This window comes from Dromiciops gliroides, chromosome 3 (assembly GCF_019393635.1).
Source record: "Dromiciops gliroides isolate mDroGli1 chromosome 3, mDroGli1.pri, whole genome shotgun sequence".
NCBI classification, from domain to species: Eukaryota; Metazoa; Chordata; class Mammalia; order Microbiotheria; family Microbiotheriidae; genus Dromiciops; species Dromiciops gliroides.
In genome coordinates this window covers 277,847,013-277,867,871 of record NC_057863.1, presented here as the reverse complement: position 1 = coordinate 277,867,871, position 20,859 = coordinate 277,847,013, and the positions used below count along the sequence as shown (strand labels likewise).

Here is a 20,859-nt window from a genome sequence, read left to right as displayed (position 1 = left end):
CACCTTCCTTGAGTCTTTAAACACAATTAACTAAGGCCATATCCTTGGTTCTCTTTGCTTTCTTCCATTACACTTCTTTTTCTTTTTCCAAAGGGTTGTTGTGTTGGTTTTTTTTGGTTCCATAACCCATTTATTGTTAGACTATGGGCTACAGATATTTGATGGGGAGATTGTACTGGTCTTTCAATTCCTTCAGTCTTCTGATAGCAGATTTGACTGTAATTGCAGAGGTGTTATTGTAGGTCCATGTACACCACCAGCTACTGTTTTCATACAGGATTCATAATGCCAGATACCCACAGCCCGTCTCTTCATTTTGGTCTTGCCACAGAAGGAGCAGGTATACTTGGCATGCTGGCTAATTTCAATTTTCTTCACCATTTTTCTGAGGGATGCACCATAACATGTTCCATATTTACCAACAATTCCGATCTTCTTGGTGCGTTTAGCCATGTTGCCAGTCAAGGGCCTGGAGCTTGAAGAGGAAAATTCTTATACTTCTATGCATATTTCAACTGTCTGCTGAATGTTTCTTCCTGGATCTCTTGCCAATACTTCAAACTCAGCATGTCCTAGACAGAGCTTATCTTTTCCTTAACAACTATTCTTTTCTCTCAACTTCCTTTTTTTAATCTATTTAAGGTCTCACCTTTTTCTTAGCCACGTCATCTTAAAACTTGTAAGTCATTTTTGCAGCTTCCCTCTGGAAGCAGCTGGTGGTACAGCGTATAGAGCACTGGGCCTGGAATCAGGAAGACCTAAGTTCAAATTCTACCTCAGACACTTAACTGGATATGTGACCCTGGGCAATTTAATCGCTCCTTGCCTCAATTTCCTCATCTGTAAAGTGGGATGAAAATATCACATATTCACAGGGTTACTTTGAGAATCAGTTGGGATACTTACAAAGCACTTAACACATTGCCTTGCATATAGTAGGAGTTTAATAAATGCTTGTTCAGGTGTGGTCTCGTGTCAATTTTGCTTTGGCAGTATTTCACATCTCTTTTTACCTTTATATTCTCATTACTACTACCCTAGTTCAGTCTGGTCTTTTCTAACAGAATCTTTCTAAGTTATCTGATTATCTCTCGCCACTCCTTTCTCTAGTCTAGCCTGTGCACTGTGGTCATAGAATTCCATATAAAGTATCATTTGGATCATAATGTTTCCTTGTTTTCAGAAGCCTGTGGTTCCCCATTTCCAACAAAATAAATCCAGACTCTTTAATTTGGCATTGTGCTCTAGTCAAAACTAGTCTCCACATTGTTTCTTAAACGTATTATGAGCTAGCTTCTGCCTTTGTTCACACCATCTTCTATGGTTGAAATGCCCTTCATCCTCAAAATTGTGTTTTCTCATTCTATCTATCTTATAATATTTATGTATGGTAGCTTCTCTTTACTCCTCTGGGTGCATCCTAACTCCATTTAAAAGTTCCTTTAGGGCAGGAACAATTTCTTAATTTTTTTTTTTATCTACTTCATTTCCTACTAGCCTAGTTAGTTACACATAGTAGGTTTATAATAAATGATTACTGCACAATTGAGTTGAACTTAAGTTGGTACTTCAGAACTTTTGGCAAATAGGTAAAGCAATATATTTTGAAAAACTAAGGATGTTTGGTATAATTTCCAATATGATTTCTATAAAACAGTTAAATTTCTTGTGGGATATGACTATAATCCTATGTAGGAATAATATCCTCAGTATTGCTTACTTTTAATTAATTTACCTCACTGTTGCCAATATATTTTTAGAAAATTGCTATTTAAACACAGTCCTTTTGAATTTCTGAGAAAAAACAGTCTATTATTTTTAAAGGAGATGACATTTTGGTGGCTTCTAATGTTGACAATACTCTAGATATTTGAGAGTTGTTTTGCTTACGTATTTAACTTGGAGTTCATAATCTTGTACATTTCTCTAGAGATTTCACATATTTAAAACTTAGTAACATAAAGGTAAATAAAATTATAATACTTCTTACTTTTTTGTAATTACGGTGTAAACTTGAATGTTTATGGGTGTAGGATAAATATCAGTGTGCCGATGAAACATAATTGCTTTTTCTTAAATATAGTTAATGTTAGTCAAACAGTAAAAGAGGATCTATCACTTAGAATTATATTTGCAAGAACCTGAAAATACTTATAGTAGTAAGTGGGGTTTTTTTGTTTGTTTTTTGTTTTTTTAGTGAGGCAAATGGGGTTAAGTGACTTGCCCAGGGTCACACAGCTAGTAAGTGTTATGTGTCTGAGGCCGGATTTGAACTCAGGTCCTCCTGACTCCAGGGCTGGTGCTCTATCCACTATGCCACCTAGCTGCCCTAATTTTTTTATCTTATAATTAATCAAACATTTTCAGGTAAAAATCACTCTCATAGCTAGTTGAAAATAACATTGGACAGCCTAATAAAGCATCTTTATGTGATTATATAACCTCCCTCTTTTTGCAGAGCTTTTCGTGGTAAGCACATCACTTTGGTAGTTCGTTTTCCAAATCAAGGCCGGCAGGTAGAAGACTTGGACATCTGGTCTCATACGAATGACACAATTGGTTCAGTAAGACGATGCATTCTCAATCGTATCAAGGCAAATAGTGCCCATACGAAAGTAGAGCTGTTTATTGGTGGTGAACTGGTGGATCCTGCAGATGATAGGAAGCTAATTGGACAATTAAACCTAAAAGATAAAACGGTAAGTACATTTAATTTCACGCTAAGTAAGGAAATTCGTTGTTTGTTTTGGGTTTATTTTGGAAGAATGAATATTTGTATAAGTGGTTCCCATTTTTAACAGATACCTGTTCAAAACCATGTTAAAACCATGATTTCATTGTCTTTTTACTTTTTCTTAAATAGATGTAAATATGTACAAATCTATTTTTTTTTCTTTTGGAAATATTTTTCTTATCTTTATTTTTTAACATATGATACATTTTCAGCTAATTACAGCCAAACTTACACAGATAAGTTCCAATATGCCTTCAAGTCCGGATAGTTCTTCTGATTCATCAACTGGTTCTCCTGGTAACCATGGAAATCATTATAGTGATGGTCCCAATCCAGAGGTAGAAAGCTGTTTGCCTGGAGTGGTGAGTAGTATATAAACTAATCAAATATTTATTAAGGGTGTTACAGTGTTCAAGGTACTGTCCAAGTTTTCTACAGGATGCTCAGTATTAAGACACAGCTTGTTTTTAATTATATTAGAATGTGGTTGAGAAAAGACATGAAATTTAAAAATTAAAGAACTATACAGTTATTTTAATTGGTTGTCAACAACTTAGACTATCTTCCATGAAAACAGTGATATAAAAATGGTTGATTTTAAGGCCAACAAGAAAAAGAATTAGCCTATTATTTAAGTATTCTATTATGTGAGGTACCTATGTGTATATCCAAGTACACATAATTTTTAAAATATTTGTGTGCATATTTATGTCTCTAGTTTATGGTATAAAACATACCATATAAGTAGTATTCATAACCTTATCAAACACAGTATTCTGTGTTTTATTTCATTATGCTGGGAACACTTCTTACCTCATCTTGGTGATAAGAACTAAGACCACCTCCACTCATAGAACATCAGTCCAAGGAGGAGGTGGTCTTTCATACTGTGTTAGTTTTATGTCTTTATCAGGTAATTTCTGTGCTGGGAGGTAATTGATAGTTTGGTCCAGCAATACATGGATATCAAAAGGCAGTACACGAACTGCCAAATGTAGGACAAGTAAGTATAATAGGAGGTATTAAGGGAAAGAAAACATAATCATTATGGATTAAGTAATTTGGAAAGGCTTCACTTTGGATGGGAGATTTTGGCTGAGTCTTGGAGGATTTAAAAAGCAAAATGGGTGGAGATTATTTCAGATAAGGCAAGGTTGTAAATAAGAATTATGAGAGTATCTTGGAAAATATATAATAGACTGATTTAGATATTTTTAAAATTTGCATTTGGTCAGTTCGTTAAATGGTTTTACTTTAAGTAAAATAACTAGGATAGTAATGTTTATGTGTTATTTTATTTTAGATAATGTCAATGCATCCCAGATATATTTCTTTCCTTTGGCAAGTTGCAGACTTGGGTAGCAGCCTAAACATGCCACCCTTAAGAGATGGAGCTCGAGTACTTATGAAACTTATGCCACCAGGTAAGAAAATTTCTAAAATGAGTTTTGGTTAAATAAAATTGCAGATTGGGGTGGATGCCGTATGCATAATGATACACAGATGAGAAATGTATTGTTCTGATCCAAAGAAATTTCTCTTTCAGAGATTCCAGCAACCTCTTAATCATCAAACCTAATAATGAGTTTTTCAGTCCTTAATCCTCCTTTACCTTTGTAGGATTTATTTGATACTATCAGTCACTGTTTTACTTCTATTTATTCTCTTCCTCCTGACTGCTCTTCCATCTCTGTCTTCAGACTTTTTCAACCTCTTCCAGATTTCTAAAACATTCCCCAAAGCTCTCTTCTTGGCCTACTTCCTTTCTCTGTATAAGCATTTCCTTGAGTATTTCTTTTATTCATTCCCACCCTTTCAGCAATCACATATTACTCCCAAATCCATATCTCCAGCCCTGACCTCTTTTCCAAGGTCCACATTCTTATCTCTTCACTACTTACAATAATTTATCTTCATGTTACTTTATTACCTTAAACTCAGCATCTCCTAAACTTTTCTTATTGATTTTAGCAATAAATCTCCTCTTACTTCAGACAACTCTTTTTGTCAGTGGCAGTACCATTCATACAATAGTTCATCTTCAAAACCTTAATATTATTTTTAACTCTTCCGTTTACTTCACTTTAAGGACCGATCATTTACAGTGTCCTATGAGTTCTGTCTATGCAACATTTTTGCACCCATATCCTTGCATTTAAGTCCTTTTACAGATTCTCACCACCCTATCTTTTCAGCTTTGCCTCATAATGATTGTATTATTTTAGAATATTTAATCTTATAATTATATTTCTGAATTAATAACCCAGTGATTCAGATAATAAAAAATATGTTAATGTTAGCACCACTTCTCTCTGTGCTATGTTCTAAACTCAATATTTACTGTGTATACCCATATTTTCTAGCTTCTGTTGCCTTATTCTTACTTTTCCCATCTCTATTTTATTCCTACAAATACTTGAAAGACTTAAAACATGTTCTCTTGCAGTAAGCCTTCCTTGATCCATCTCTATCCCATTCCCATATTCAATATTCCCTTGTCTATCTCATTCCCATATTCAGTATTCCCTTGTCCACATCCCAGCTTCACATTGTACTTTGGCTATACCTTTCCTAAATTTTTTATTTATAGTTACAGTTAATATGTTCCTAATCTTCCTGCCAGACTATAAGCTCAAGTAGTAAGCTTCCCTTTGACTTAACACAGTGAGTGCTTTGCATAAAATAGGCACTATGTATGGCGTAAATGTTGGCTGAGTTAATTTTACTCCAGCAAGACTTTTGGAATTAATATTAGGATAAATGGTTGCACTGGTTCAAAAAAAACCTTTAATAACAAATTGCTAAGATGTAGTTTTACCATGGCAATCATCATCATCAGTAACATTTATTTAGAATTTTAAAGTTTGTGGAAAAGCACCGTATAAATGTCTCATTAATTCTCATAACTCTGAGACGTAGGTGCTCTTATCTTTACTGATGAGAAAACTAAGGAAGACAGAGGTTAAGAAAACTTAACCCTTGTTAAGTACCACAGTCACATACCTAGTAAGTGTCTGAGACTCAAGCCTTCCTGATTTCAGGTCTAATACTTCCTCTACTAACTCACCTAGCTGCCTCAAAATGATACAGATGAACTTTTCCTCCTACCTAAGTACTCTACTGTTTTTCCTCTTTTCCCCTCCTTTCACTTCTCTCTTCCTTCTCTCCCTCTGTCCATATAGGGACTTATACCCTTACCTGTGGGTGCTCTGCCCAAAGGAATATAAGTTTTAATTGCTGAAACCTCAGAAGATTTCTTGGGATTTACAGGCTAGATTTTTTTTTAAGGACCATACCCGAAACACAAATCACTCAAATTGGCTCTCATTGATTAGCCAATAGTAGGTACCAACCCAACCCTCATTTGGCCATTGTTTGACTTCTGGATGTTTCAGAGTGAGTATGAATAGCACTTGTTTCTGTTTTGGCCACCCTTGAGGGCCTTCCCTCCCAGATTTAATTGATTAATTGATTGATTGATTAGTTAATTAGTTAGTCTATCTATTTAATGATTGATTGGTAGATTGAGGCCATTCTTTGCCTCATTTCCTACCTAGTTTTAATCACTGAATGGGCATTGCCTCGGGAAAACTGAGATCTGGGAAAGACCTGAGTTTAAAAGGCCATGGTCTCCCAGTGCATCAGAGGCTAATCTCCAGTTATCTTGATGAATATCTTGCCACTGGACCCAGATGGCTCTGGAGGAGAGGGTAAAACTGGTGACTTTGCACAGCCCTGCCCCACTTAAATCCAATTCACTGCAAGTCATGACATCATCCTGATGTCATGGTCCTCTTCAGGAACAAAGGACAAACAACTGTTTCATTTTTTATTATTCCTGGAGATAACAGTAGTGGGGACCTGCCAGTAGACTTATCAGGCTTCTCAGCTTCCATGAACTGTACTTGGACCCAGTTTTCTGGGTATTCTAGAGGAGAGGAGCATGGCCAACAAAGTACACTGACCAAGATGTTAACCTATATCTTTTAGCCTTTTCAGAGGAAACTTTAAGACCCTTTTATAGAACAAGTTCATCTGGGGAACGTGTTATCTCTTATATCTGTATATTTTTATTTTTTACAAAGGTGAGAAACTAGTTCCCATGGTAGCATGATACTATTCCTTTTTATTTTAATGTTCTTTCTTGGAAAAAATATCTGGTTCTGGATCCAAAATAAATTTGTTGAGCTAACTTAGTTTGCTTTTTCAGCTCCCCTGCTTTCCATCCACCTTGTGCTTCATACTCCTTTATAGGGATGATGAAGAAAAATAAATCTTAAAAAACTTGTTGCTGAATACCAAAACCCTTATGGTGTTTTTCCTAATCAGAAAAGTAAGGGGCCGCTAGGTGGCGCAATGGATAAAGCACCAGCCCTGGATTCAGGAGGACCTGAGTTCAAATCTAGCCTCAGACAATTGACACTTATTAGCTGTGTGACCCTGGGCGAGTTACCCCCATTGCCCTGCTTTTTGCTTTTTTTTTTTTAAGGTAATTTGCTACTTATTCTTTTATGCTTCTTCCCTATCAACTTTCCCCCCTAGAGTGAAATATACCTCATTTGCATATTATACTTATTTCCTATTCTAATAGCATCTTATTAGAAGTGCCTTCAGATAGTGATTTAAACAAAAAAGATGTTTTTTGAAGTTGTTTTCTGGAAGAGCTAATGTCCTTTACGCAGGACAGTATTTTTTTTCTTTTTTCTTTTTTTTTTTTTTGGCCGGGCAATGAAGGTTAAGTGACTTGCCCAGGGTCACGCAGCTAGTAAGTGTCAAGTGTCTGAGGTCGGATTTGAACTCAGGTCCTCCTGAATCCAGGGCCAGTGCTTTATCCACTGCACCACCTAGCTGCCCCAGGACAGCATTTTAAAACTAAGATTTAAACTGTACATTACATCTTTGTTACTTATAAATGATGTTATATTTTTAAATTTGTAAACTTAGAAAATATCCTGTTATGTTAATGCTCAAGTTTATATGACACACATTTTTAGTTTAACTATATAAAAAAATGGAATTGAACAACCATTGATTAAAGGTTTTTTCCAGTTCTTTTGATCTGTGCTTTAAGTTCAGATTCTATAAATTAATTTGAATGAAACCACTGAACCTCTTGAAATTCAGTTTAATTACAGTAACTTTTGTATTCTGCCATGGAGTAGAAGAATCATATATATAAGAATAATGGGTCAATTTGTGTGCCTGATAAGGTAAACTTGGGCCTTTATTTTCTTCAATGCAAATCATAGTTTACTGGATCCTCACCTTTATCAAAGCCCTGCAGACAAACTAGGACAAAAGTGAAATAATGATGGGGTGGAGCCGGTCCCAACCATGAAAGGATAGTTTCTGGTGCTTCCTTTAATCAACACCCATATATGGTACCCACATATTTTTTCTAAAAATTTTATAAACTGCTGTATCGATAACAGTTTTGATTTTTTTTAATTTTATTTTCTATTCCAAATTCTGTCTCCCCCTTCTGCCCCTTGCCCACCCATTGAAAAGGCAAGAAATATGATACCCATTTAAGATATGAAGCCATGCGAAACATTTCCTCATTGGCTAAGAACAAGTATTTATTGCCTACTTTGTGCAAGGCACTGTGTTAGACACTTAATGGGAAAAGGGAGGAAAACAAGCATTTATTAAGCTTCTACTATTGTGCTGGGTATTGTGCCAAGTGCTTTACAAATATGTTGTTGGATCCTCTCAACAACCCTGGGAGATAGTTGCTATTATTATCCCCATTTTATAGTTCACAAAACTGAGGCAGACAGAAGTTAAGTGACTTGCTCAGGGTCATGCAGTTAGTGTCTGAAGCTGTATTTGAAGTCAGGTCTTCCTGACTCCAGTCCCAGGGTTCTATGTAGTATGCCACCTAGCTGCCTTAACAGAAAGCAAAAAGAATGAATCAGTCCCTACTCATGATAAACTTACCTGATAGATGTGTGACTCTGTGTGTATATCTCATTATATCATAATTATAAAGTTAATAAATACATGCACATAGTAGTTTAGGAGGGAAGATACTAGCATTTATAGAATCTGGAAACACTTCATAAAGAAAACACTGCCTGAGCTATGTTTTAAAGGAAGAAAAGGACTCTTGGGAAGGAGAACTAAGGAGATGGGGTGTGCCAGGTGTGGGGAGCAGCCTGTGCAGAGGCACAGGCATGGAAGAAGAAGCATCATGAGTAAGAAATACAGGTTGATTTCCAGAGGGCAAGAGGAAATATAATGTCCAATGGCCAGAATCATGTAGGATTTTAAAAGTTAACCAAGAGGAGTTTGATCCCAGGGCAGTAGGGAACCACTGGAGTTGATTGATTAGGAGAATGACATAGTCATGGAACATTACTTTGGTAACAGTACATAGAGTAGACTGGAGTGATGAGAGACTTGAGGCAGAAAGACCCAGTAGGAGAGGCTGCTGGTAATCACTGGTTTAAGTGATGGGGGCCTGCACTAAAATGTTAGCTGTGAATGAAGAGAAGTTGTTGGATAAAAAAAAAAATGTGAAGATAGAAACAGTGAGATTTGGCAACTGATTTGTAAGTGGGATAAAGAAGAGTGAGAAATTGAAGAAAATGCTGAAATCACAAACTGGCGACACTAGAATGATGGTAGTAACATTTGACAGAATTAGGGAAGTTTGGAAAAGAGGAGGATTTAGGATTTTTTTTTTTAAGTCCTGCTTTAGGCATATTTATTTTAAGATATATCCAGGATATCCTGTTTGGAATAAATGTCCATTAGACATTTGGTAATCTTGAACTGAAACTTGGGGGATAGATTGGAGCTATATGTGTAGAACTGGAATTTATTTGCATATGATTAAAGCAATATAAAATATTTGAAGAAAACTAGTGAGGGTTCAAGGAAGAAATGAGAGAATAAGGAATGATCATTTTCATTTTCACTTCCTTCAAAAAACTAATATTTCCTTATGGCTGGAGCCATGATATTGCCACAGTTTGGAAGTTGGAGTTTTATAACTTTGGTTTTAATGCTACCAGTTAATTATTAACAGATCACAATGCTTAGCATCCTTGCTAGAAACCTACAAATCCCAGTTCTATACACATTGCTTGCATTACGAAAAGTGAATGTAGGGGCAGCTAGGTGGTGCAATGGATAAAGCACAGGCCCTGGATTCAGGAGGACCTGAGTTCAAATCCACACTTAGTAGCTGTATGACCCTGGACAAGTCACTTAACCCCAATTGCCCCACCCAAAAAAAAAAAGTGAATGTAAATGTGCCATATTGGTGGAACCTTAGATTTTTGCATGCAGTGGTTTTGTTAAAATGGCATGTTAAACTTTCATTTTCTGCTTCAGAAGTCCTTTAGATGGCATGAAATGAAACAACTTAGATAATGTTGACCTTTTTTCTTACTACATAGATAAACAATATGAAAACTGTCATCCATCTGGAGCAATGTAGAATGTTTTCTCTAGACTAGATTGTTCTCTTGGCACTACTAGGTCTATATCCAAAAAGAGTTAAAAACTAAAAGGAAAAAGACCTATATGTATAAAAATATTTATAGCAGTTCTTTTCTAGTGTCAAAAGAATTGGAAATTGAGGGGATGCCCATTATTGGGGAATGGCTGAACAAATTGTTGTATGTGGTTATGATGGAATACTGTTGTGCTATATAGAAAAACCTTGAAAGACTTACATGAACTGATACAAAGTGAAATGTACTGTGTACAAAATAACAACAGTATTGTTAGATGATTAGCCATGAATGGCTTAGCTTTTCTCAACAAGACAATGCTCTCCATCCCCAGAGAAAGAACTGATGGCATCTGAATTCAGATTGAAGCTTACTTTTTTTAAACTTTATTTTTCTTGAGTTTTGGGTTTTTTTTGGTCTGTTTTCTTTCGTAATATGACTAATATACGTACATCAAATTGCTTGCCTTCTCAGTGAGGGGTGAGGTATGGAAGGACAGAAGAGAATTGTGAATATTACAAATTATATTTTTCATGTAATTGGGGGAAAATAAAATACTAACTAGATTATCTTGGTAGAAACTAAAGATAAGCTCAGGGAAGAGCTTTAGAACAGCAGTTATGGAAAAAATCTTGTTTCCCTCTTTTTTCTCTAAATAATTATATTAGTACAATAGCTCTTTGGTAGTAGTTATGTAGGGCAGCTAGGTGGCACAGTGGATAGAGCACTGGCCTTGGATTCAGGAGGACCTGAATTCAAATCCAGCCTCACACACTTACTTGACGCTTACTAGCTGTGTGACCCTGGGCAAGTCACTTAACCCTCATTGCCCTGCCCCCCCCAAAAGGGGGGGGGAATAAAAAGATAATAGTTATGTAAAAATTCTATTTCTTCCTTTCAGTGTAACAAGTGATTTTATATGCAGTTTGTATTGTATTTGGACTGTTATGTAATAGAGAACCTCATATTATAATATGTGTGGCAGCAGTAAAGCAGTATTTATAGTGCTTGTTAAATGTTGAGTAATCTTTGTCATCCGTTGATTATTGCTGTATTGCTGTTTAAGCTATGCATATTGCTTTCAGACAGAAACCCCCAACGTTTTTTGTGAGGAGGAACTACTTAGTATTTATTTGCTTAAAGTCTTTGTTTTGTTTTGTTGTTTTGTTTTTAGTGAGGCAATTGGGGTTAAGTGACTTGCCCATGGTCACACAGCTAATCCAGTGTCAGTGTCTGAGGCCGGATTTGAAGTCAGGTACTCCTGATTCCAGGGCCGGTGCTCTATCCACTGTGCCACCTAGCTGCCCCTTGTATACATTTTTTTTTAACAATCATTTTGATACCTAAAGAAAAATAATAATATTTCTATATCATTTACAAATTCTTAGATTCTTAGAACAACCCTGTGAGGTAAGTATTATTATCCCCATTTTACTGATGTGGAAACTAAGGCTAAGGGAAGTTAAATGACTTGCCCAGCAGTACTCAGGTCTCCTGGCTCCAAGTCTAACATTTTATCCACCATGGCAGGGTTGCCTGTCAAACTTTATTCTTTGCCAATGCAGAGATTTTGACTGATAAATTTTGACCTAATAGCTTGATTCATGATTTTTAATCTTATAATTTGATGCAAAATATTTAAGTTAAATCTGTTCATAATACTCAGCTTTTAAATTTTCAGATAATACTACAGTTGAAAAACTAAGAGCTATTTGCTTAGATCATGCAAAACTTGGAGAAAGCAGCCTCAGTCCATCTCTTGACTCACTTTTCTTTGGTCCCTCTGCCTCACAAGTGCTATATCTAACAGAGGTTTGTAATATTTTTCTTTCTTTTTCAGTTTTCTCTTTTAGTTTTCTTTGCCTTTTGTGTGATATTGTAATTGAGTAAAATAGTAATGAAAACTTATTTTTAATAGTCAAAGACGATTAGAAACAGAAAAAAAATTGAAGAGATTTGTAAAGATATTTCAGCACTTGGTTTCTGACTATATATATGTACGTATTTTTTTTCCTTTTCAGGTAGTTTATGCCTTGTTGATGCCTGCCAATGCACCTCTGGGTGAAGATGCCAGTGACTTTCAGTATAATTTCTTGAAAAGTGGTGGCTTGCCTCTTGTCCTGAGCATGCTAACTAGAAATAATTTCCTGCCAAATGCAGATATGGAAACTCGAAGGGGTGCCTACCTTAATGCTCTTAAAATCGCCAAATTATTGCTAACTGCCGTTGGCTATGGCCATGTTCGAGCTGTGGCAGAAGCTTGTCAACCAGTTGCAGAAGGCACAAATCCCATGTCACCGGTAAATAAAAAGCAAAAAACACCTTAATAATATTAAATCTCGCTATTTTCATTACCCTGCTTGCCAAATCAAAACAAATAATTCAAAATGCTTAAAGATGCTTTTTCAGTCTTCTACATATAACCAAGTTTTATTCTGCTAAGTTTTATCTATCTTTAAAATATTCAACCCAGAATAAAAACCACCATTTAACTTTGGTACTGATTTCAGATCTGACAAATAATGAAGTCTTTTAATGCTTAAAATAACCAAAAGTTAAAATAGGGCAAAAGTCTAACAGTATGATATATGCTTTGAACCAGACCAATGTTGGTATAGTTCATCCTGTAAGAGGTTAGCTCACTTTCAACCTCAAAACTCCCTTATGCTACATCTCTACTCTCGATTCATTCTAACCCCATGCTTTGCCTTTGTTCTCATCCTGGTCCACCTATCCAGGAATCTTCTAGAGATCCAAAAGATTGACTCCCCACATAGCTTTCCTTCCCTACACCCCCTACTTCCCCCCAAAAAAACCTAGTTACTAGATTTGAATATCTTTTGCATTGTACTTTCAGGGCTTCTTCAGAGAACACTAGCAGGGTATTATTCCTTTACTGGTTTGATCTCATCACCAATGTTGCTGCAGGAATATATGATGTACATAGAAAAGAGTATTAAACTTTTCCCATTTTCTGTTTTCCCAAAAGAATTATCATTCAGAAAATCTTCTGTAGGAAAAAATATGAATATAGCATTTTTCTCTAATAAAAGTCATGATTCAGTGGGTTATAATAGTATAGAGATTACCGTCATAGGATCTCCTATCTAAAGGTCAAGAGGTCATCTAGTTCAGCCCAATCTTTCCCAAGGTCAACTAGTAGGGATTGGCTGCATTTTGAATCCAAGATCTCTGATTCCAGAGCCAGTGAACTTTTTATTAGACTATGTTGCCTCTCTGATGAGAGTTTCAGGACCTGTGTGTGTTCTTAAGGTTCATGCCAGGTGTGTACAAGCTCTCTCAAGGTGGAAAGGCCTTGAATAAGAGGCCTGGTAATAGATTTTATGTCTCTTAATACCAACCTAGCTACATTTGGAATGGCTCGTCATTAGTTTTGCTGCAGATTGTGTAGAAGATTGACAGTGTTGGCATATGGATACAGATGAAATGAAAAATCCTTGAAGTATCTTGAAATTGAAATACAGGGGCAGCTAGGTGGCACAGTGGATAGAGCACCCACCCAGGAGTCAGGAGTACCTGAGTTCAAATCCAGCCTCAGACACTTAACACTTACTAGCTGTGTGACCCTGGGCAAGTCACTTAACCCCAATTGCCTCGCTTAAAAAAAAAAAAGAAATACAGTAACTTTTTACTTGTCAATTCTTATTGTAAATCTAACTTCCAAAACGTCTGTGCATAGAAGTGGTTCAGATATTCATTTTGTGAGACTTTTGTTCTTAACAGATAAATCAGGCTACTCACGATCAAGCAGTGGTGCTACAGAATGCCCTTCAGAACATTCCTAATCCAACATCTGAATGTATGCTTAGAAACGTGGCAATTCGTCTTGCCCAGCAGATATCTGATGAGGTTAGTATTAGCCATAAAAAAAAATCATTTAGTTGTTAGTTTGGGGAAATGGGTTTTATTCCCCTCCTATTGTTCTTCTGTTCACTAATACTAGAAAATTAAAGCATTTACTAAATCTTTGGTTAAATTTCTTCTAATTCCAATTTTGCTTTTTTCTCTGTTCCTTGAGTTCAATAGAATGGTAAACTACTGTTATGAGTACTGTTGGTAACATTTTATAAGGTTTAAGGATTTTTCTTAATAAAAGGTCACATATATATCACATTCCTATAGCAAGCCCACTTTACAGATTTTTCCTTAAACTGTTCTTTTTCCTATTCTAAATATATGAAAAGTTATTGGGATAATATATCAAATTACACAAAGGAATATAAAGAAACATTAAGTTCTCTGTGTTTTGCAGTTAATATATTTCCTATTAAAAGAAGAAAGATCTATTCCATTGATTCCACTTAGATAGCCTTATAAACTATTTTAATAGTTTTTCTATTTCTTTCCAGGCATCAAAATACATCCCTGATATCTGTGTTATTCGAGCTGTACAAAAAATTGTCTGGGCATCGGGTTGTGGGTCGGTACAACTGGTGTTTAGCTCAAATGATGATATTAGTAAAATTTATGAAAAGGTAAGACTAAACAAATGTATTTATTTGAAATAAAGCAGTTGCATTTTGAGGATGTAATATTCAACATTTGTTATAACCAATTGCTGTTTATAGAAGATTAATCTGTACATATGGTTATCATGTATTGACAATAGTTCTCACTATAATGGTTTCTAGGTCCCTGCTATAAGAGACCCTATTGTTGGATGGGGAGCCTTTAAGGTGATTTTTCTGCCAGATCAATTATATACATATACATACATGTGTACATATAGACACACAATATGTATATAAATATATAAAAACATCATTCACAAACATTAATTGTACAGTGTCATCTTAGATTCTTCACACCTTTCATACAACTGTGTGACTGGAGACTGTTAGCAAAAAATGTCCCTCTTTTCTTCTCATACTATGATTGAAAATGTACTTAATAATAAATGTGGCTTGTTCTCAAAGATTTTGTAGAAGTGGAAAATATATTTTATTAGATCACTCTTTTAAAATAATCAAAACTTAATTAAATGCTCATTTTAGCAGGGTGGTTGGTCCACACTATCCAGTGCAGCCTAGAGGTCAAAAAGGACGAATATGAGAAAACAGCATCATATTTGATCATTTAGAGATTCTTGGTACTTTGGAATAAGCAGTTTCTGTTGAAATCAGATCAGACGAGGGATAAGATCAGATTGCAAACAATTAAGAGCTTAGAAAAGTGAATGCATGAAATGAAAAAGCATTGTATCCATTGACTTCATCTAGTGTCACATGAGGAACAGAGAAGGATTGTGGTAAAGTTTGGCAGAGTATGAGTAGTGATAGAACAGGAAGATGAAGGCATTTAAGAGTAGGTGATTGTATAAAGTTGAATTAATTAACCATAGATTGGATCAAGATTGAGAAGGGAAGAAAATTAAATCAGATCAGGATAATATAGAATGAGAAAGTACTGAGGGATGGGTGGCTTTTGACAATAATTATGAAGAATATCTTTAGGAAGGGTAAGACATAGAGAGAATGATAGAAACATATGCTCAAATAGAAAAATCAGTTTTAGAAAAAGTATATGAAACTCTTGTCGTTAATGGTGAGATACAGGCTATGACCTCCCTGCATGTGGCAGAGGTAGAGTAAGTATTGAAGACATGGTTTAAAAGCAGAAGTTAGAGTGTAAAAGTAGACAGTGTTCCTGGGTACTGCTGGTCTTTGAGACAAGAGGAAGAATGATCTGGATCAGTATATAATAGTCACCCTGGTTGAAATAGTGTGGAACAGAAGTTCCAGAGAAGTGACAGGAATTCCATCCACAATGGAAAAGGTGAATGAGCAGGGTTGGAGTGGAGATGAATGAACAGGAGGGTGGGTATTTGAGATAGTTTACTCTTAAAGCTCTTCACATGATGCCTGGTACATGGTTGGTGCTCTGTAAATGCCTATTCCTTTCCCTCTTCCCTTTCCATTAGGTAACTGGTGATTGAATAATAGAGGAATAGGGATAATAAAATGTGGTAGTAATTTGTTAGCCATAATGGTAGTAGTGGGTAACAAATGAATTTTAATGCTCATCATCTAAAAGGGGTGTAGTTGCCAGGCAAGGGCCATGGATTTTAAACTTTAATGACCGATTCCACCCTTTTCTGCTGATCTTGCTTGGAGGGTTTGGGGCAGGAGTAGAAGAGTATTACAGACCAGTAGGACCTATCTAATAGGGCCAGAAAGTAATATTAGTGTTTCACCATTCCCCAAGTGTTTGGTATCCTATTTTTCAGTTATCTTGAATTAATCTCTTGACTGCCTCACAATTGTTACCTTCAACAGACTTCTTATGTGTATATTTAATCAGTATTTTTTTCCTTCATTTTCATTAGTGTTGTTTCTCTAGGAAAAACACTTCTGGGCCTGTGATGTTAAGAAACCAGACATAGTGGTTCCATGTTGTTCTTCCAGTTTAATCATTAGATGAGCTTGGCATGAATTGACTTCATTGTATCTCTTGCTAAGTTTTCTATAAACTTGTTATTTCCTCTTCTTTTTATTTATACCTAAAACTGAACTGCTCAATCTACCATCTTCTTCCATATAATTTTAGATGTGAATTATATATAATGTGTGTGTGTGTGTGTGTGTGTGTGTGTGTGTGTGTGTGTGTGTGTGTATGGGGGCTGGGGCAATGAGGGTTAAGTGACTTGTCCATGGTCACACAGCTAGATTAATTATATTTTAAATTGGTGTTGGCCTTTAGGACCATTTCATTTTCTTTGGGAAAGAAATTGGACATTTTCTGACTAAGGTGGTGTCTGCATTCTTTTTTGCCTCCATGTTGTAATGTTCATTTCTCACAGATTCCATTAGAAATAGTCATAGTTTGTTCTGTTCTATGTCTATTCTTTTATCCACTTCCTATTTTTAAGCATCAAGAGCTTATATAAATAGATCATCTTACTGTGATTTTAATTGCACTCTTTGTTTCCTGATTTTCATTTTCAAATTTTGTCTTGATTGTCATCTCTCATTTAAGTAGTTGTTCTTATATTTAGACAGGTGATTCAGAAAGGACTCCCAAAATCAGTAACTAGGTTTCATCCTACACAGATGAGGAAAAAGCCTGTAAGACAACGAGAAAAGACTGAGTAGGCCATCTGATTGAATCTGGACATTAAGTAGTCCCAAAATGCTCCAATGAGGAAAAGCATGAGGAAGAAAAAATATTCAAATATGTTGCCCTTTAAAGTAGACTGACTTTTTCTCCTGAAGCAAGGCTTTTAGAGGCTTAAAGCAAGGGAGATTAGTTAAATGAGGGAAGTCAGTGGGGGAGGGTTAAAAGCAAGTCCACCAGATTAGCTGGCTCTTGGCCAAGCTAGGGAGGGGTGGGTGGGTGGGTTGGTAAACTCCTGATTTGGCTGCCAAACTGTAGGGGCCGAAATTTAATATATGGAGCATTAATTGGGTGACTGACCAAAATATTGGGGTCCCAGAAATAATGAGGGACCTCTAGGTTCAAAACTCCCTCCCCTCCGAACTGCCCTTTTAGATATTTCTTCCAGGCCAATAAGAAAGGAGCCTTACAGCTTCTTTTCCACAAAAGGGTCAGATTTTTATTACTTGGGAATTAATTAAACAACAAAGGTGAAATTAATAAAAATCAAAGATAAGGAAGTAGGAGAAAGAAATACAGATAAATTCTCTTAACTCACCACATCTGGAAAGTCTGCTAGCTTTCTCGCATTACCGAGGAGCCAGTGGGCGATAGCCAGAGCTTTCCGGAAGAGGCTTTCCTCCCCTCAGAGAGCGTTCAATCTCCCTCCCTCAAAAGGGGAGGTCCTTCAAAACTGCCTATAGAGAGTTCTCCATACCTCAGTAGCATACGTAACTTCAGGGTGGGCCAGGTATGGCCCCTCCCAAATGAGTCAGCTAAAACTCCAATAATTTTTTTTACCACACAGTTAAAGTCCAGGTCTAACCAGGTTACTCCCCTATTCAATAAACTCCAGTGATTCCTTTTTACTTTCAGTATTGTAACGATTGGAATGATGCCCCCTGCTGGAGACTTACTGTAGAAAAGCTCCACCATGAAGTGAAGGTCTTTGAGGGCAAGACCAGGAGTCTTTTCTTTGGAGTCAGGAAGTGATGCGGGCGAGTGGGAGGAGGAAGGGAGAGACTGGCGCTCGGTCTCACTCTCTTTTCTTGGGGACTCTGGTGGAGAGTGGAGCTAGAAATGTGCTCTCCCTTTAATAGATAGGTGAATGTAGGCCTTTCTCTCTCTTTACCAAATTCTTATTCTCTTTAATAAATGCTTAAAAGTCTAACTCTTGCTAAAGCTTATAATTTATTGGCGACCACTCATTAGATATTTTAGACAGTTTAGCTAGAATTTTAGCCCTTAACAGAATCAAATATAAAATCTTCTGTTTGGGGCTCAAAATCCTTCCTAACTTGGCCCCCTCCTACCTTTCTAGTATTTTTATACCTTACTCACTTGTATGTACTATGTGATCAAGTGATACTGGTTTCCTTGCCCAAGATACTCCATCTTGTAACTCTTCATTTTCACTGACTATCCCACCAAGATGTCCTGTATAAATCTTAAGTGTACACAGTTGTTTGCAGGTGGTCTCTCAGATTCAACAATGAGCTCCTTAAGAAATGCTGCTAATTTGGGGTTTTGAGCCCACTAGACAGGGGGCTGGCTTGGGGACAGGGTCCAGCAACAGCTGCGGAAATCATCGAGCCAGCTCCAGATGGTGGAACAAGGCCCACTGAGGTTTCTGGGGAAACAACACCTAGCACCTTTTGCTCCTCTTGAAATGTGGCCACCTATACCAAGACAGGGAGAAACATAGCCTTCTCTAGGAGAGAACATTATTGACCATGTAGAGTGAAAGGAAGACCAATGTTTTGTCTCCCTGGGACTGGCAGTGAAGCTTATCACTGTGAAAAGAAGCCACTGCCCACTGCTAGCCCAGCATGGAAGGGACAGAAGGTTAGCAGTAAGCATCCTATCTTGCCCTGGCTACTGAGTTCCCTCCCATCTCCTCCTTCTTTTGAGGGTGGAAAACAGTCAGCCTTCTGTCAAAGGGACATCTTCCATCTTTCAGCCTTCTTCTCTTGTTTCTGCCTCTCCTTTTTCTGTTTCTCTGTCTCTCCTTCTCCTGTTTCTTCCTCGCCTTCTCCTGCTTCTAAAGCTCCTCCTGTTGCTTGGTCTCCTTTACTGTTCCAGAGGTGTGCTGTTTCCAGTTGGTGAGGGCAGGGAAGTCTGTAACCCTTCCGCTGTGACCACAGGGCCTGGAGTAGCACCAGCACTGGCTCTTCCAACAGGAGGCAGTGGAGAAATAGAAGCTTCACCCCTGGAGGCACGACTTTTGAGGCCTAGAAGGCCGAGGAGGCTAGATGATAGGCCATGCCATGGGGGCACTGCTGTCACCTGTGCTCCTCATAGATTGAGAGCAGGGACTGACTCTTGCCTTTCTTATCAACTCTTAATATACCCAGCTCTTAATGCCTGGCACATAGCAGGTGCTTAATAAATGCTGGCTGTTTGACTAGCCATTTGCTATCTTTTTTTTTTTTTAAGTGGATTTAATTTGGTGACAATATCCATTTCTCTTAACCTAGTTTGCCAACTTGGTTCAGCCATTTAACCTGCACTTGTAAGATTTCTTATGCCTTAATACAAACACCCTTGAGCAAAGTCTTCCTCCCTGTGCTTTTTTTTTTTAAGTATTTTCTTTTTTTTTTTCCAGTTACATGCAGAGTTTTCAACATTTATTTTTGTAAGAATTTGAGTTCCAAATTTTTCTCTCCTTCCTACCCTGCCCCCATTTCAAAGCCAGCAAGCAATCTGATACAGCTTATACATTACAATCATATTAAACATACTTCCACATTAGTTGTTTTGTGAGAGAAAAATCAGAACAAAAGGGGGAAAAAACGCAAGAAGAAACAGCAACAAAAGTGAAACTAGTCTACTTCAGTCTGCATTCAGACTCCATAGTTCTTTTTCTGAACATAAAACATTTACTGTCTTTTAAGATAAAACTTTTTTTTTTTGTGAGGTTGTTTGGAACTCACCATGTCTAGTGCCTCCCCACCTCTCTTCTTAAAGACAGTATTTGTGATCCATAATTGTGAGTCTTATTTTACAGCATTTTTTCACCATTTTCCTCTATGCCTACTTTTGTGGTAGTCATTGACTACTAAATTATATGTTGGTCTAATTGGAATGGTTTAATGAAACCAAATGTCTCTTCAAATGGAATTTTTTTGCTGCCATTGAACATACAGCAAAACCAACCCCACCAACTCCTTGATTTGTCTTTCCAAGTAGAACCATCTTTCTTCTTTCTGCTACAACTGGCTTTTGTCTTATTTTCATTTATAGCAGGAAAATTGATGTCGATGTGATTGATTTCCTCTAATAGTGTGTCATTTTGATGGAAACTGGATAATGATCTTATATTTAGGACCATTCGTTTTTGTTTTGTTTTTTTCATAATGGGTTGCCATGGCCAAAAATTTCATACATATGAAACCTACCTTTCTAATGAGAAGCACGCATACTTTGTTCCTAAGATCATCCTTGAAACCTTTACAACATGATAGTACTACCTGAAGTTTTATGTTCCAGTGTCCATAAAGAGTACAAAATCTACTCTGTACCACAGTGATGAATCCTTGAGTCTTATCT

General features: G+C 36.7%; 1 protein-coding gene and 1 pseudogene across 2 annotated transcripts in view; one reads left to right on the top strand and one right to left on the bottom strand.

The window, feature by feature from the left end:
- USP9X (ubiquitin specific peptidase 9 X-linked) overlaps positions 1-20,859 on the top strand; it is a 182,732-nt gene that overhangs the window by 92,253 nt on the left and 69,620 nt on the right. For both annotated transcript variants that reach the window (XM_043991999.1, XM_043991998.1), the window contains exons 18-24: positions 2,459-2,699; positions 2,947-3,096; positions 4,038-4,158; positions 11,879-12,009; positions 12,219-12,497; positions 13,942-14,067; positions 14,568-14,693. In XM_043991999.1, coding sequence (XP_043847934.1) covers positions 2,459-2,699; positions 2,947-3,096; positions 4,038-4,158; positions 11,879-12,009; positions 12,219-12,497; positions 13,942-14,067; positions 14,568-14,693 — 1,174 coding nt within the window. The remainder of the gene's footprint in view (positions 1-2,458; positions 2,700-2,946; positions 3,097-4,037; positions 4,159-11,878; positions 12,010-12,218; positions 12,498-13,941; positions 14,068-14,567; positions 14,694-20,859) is intronic.
- On the bottom strand, positions 149-453 carry LOC122746070 (annotated as a pseudogene).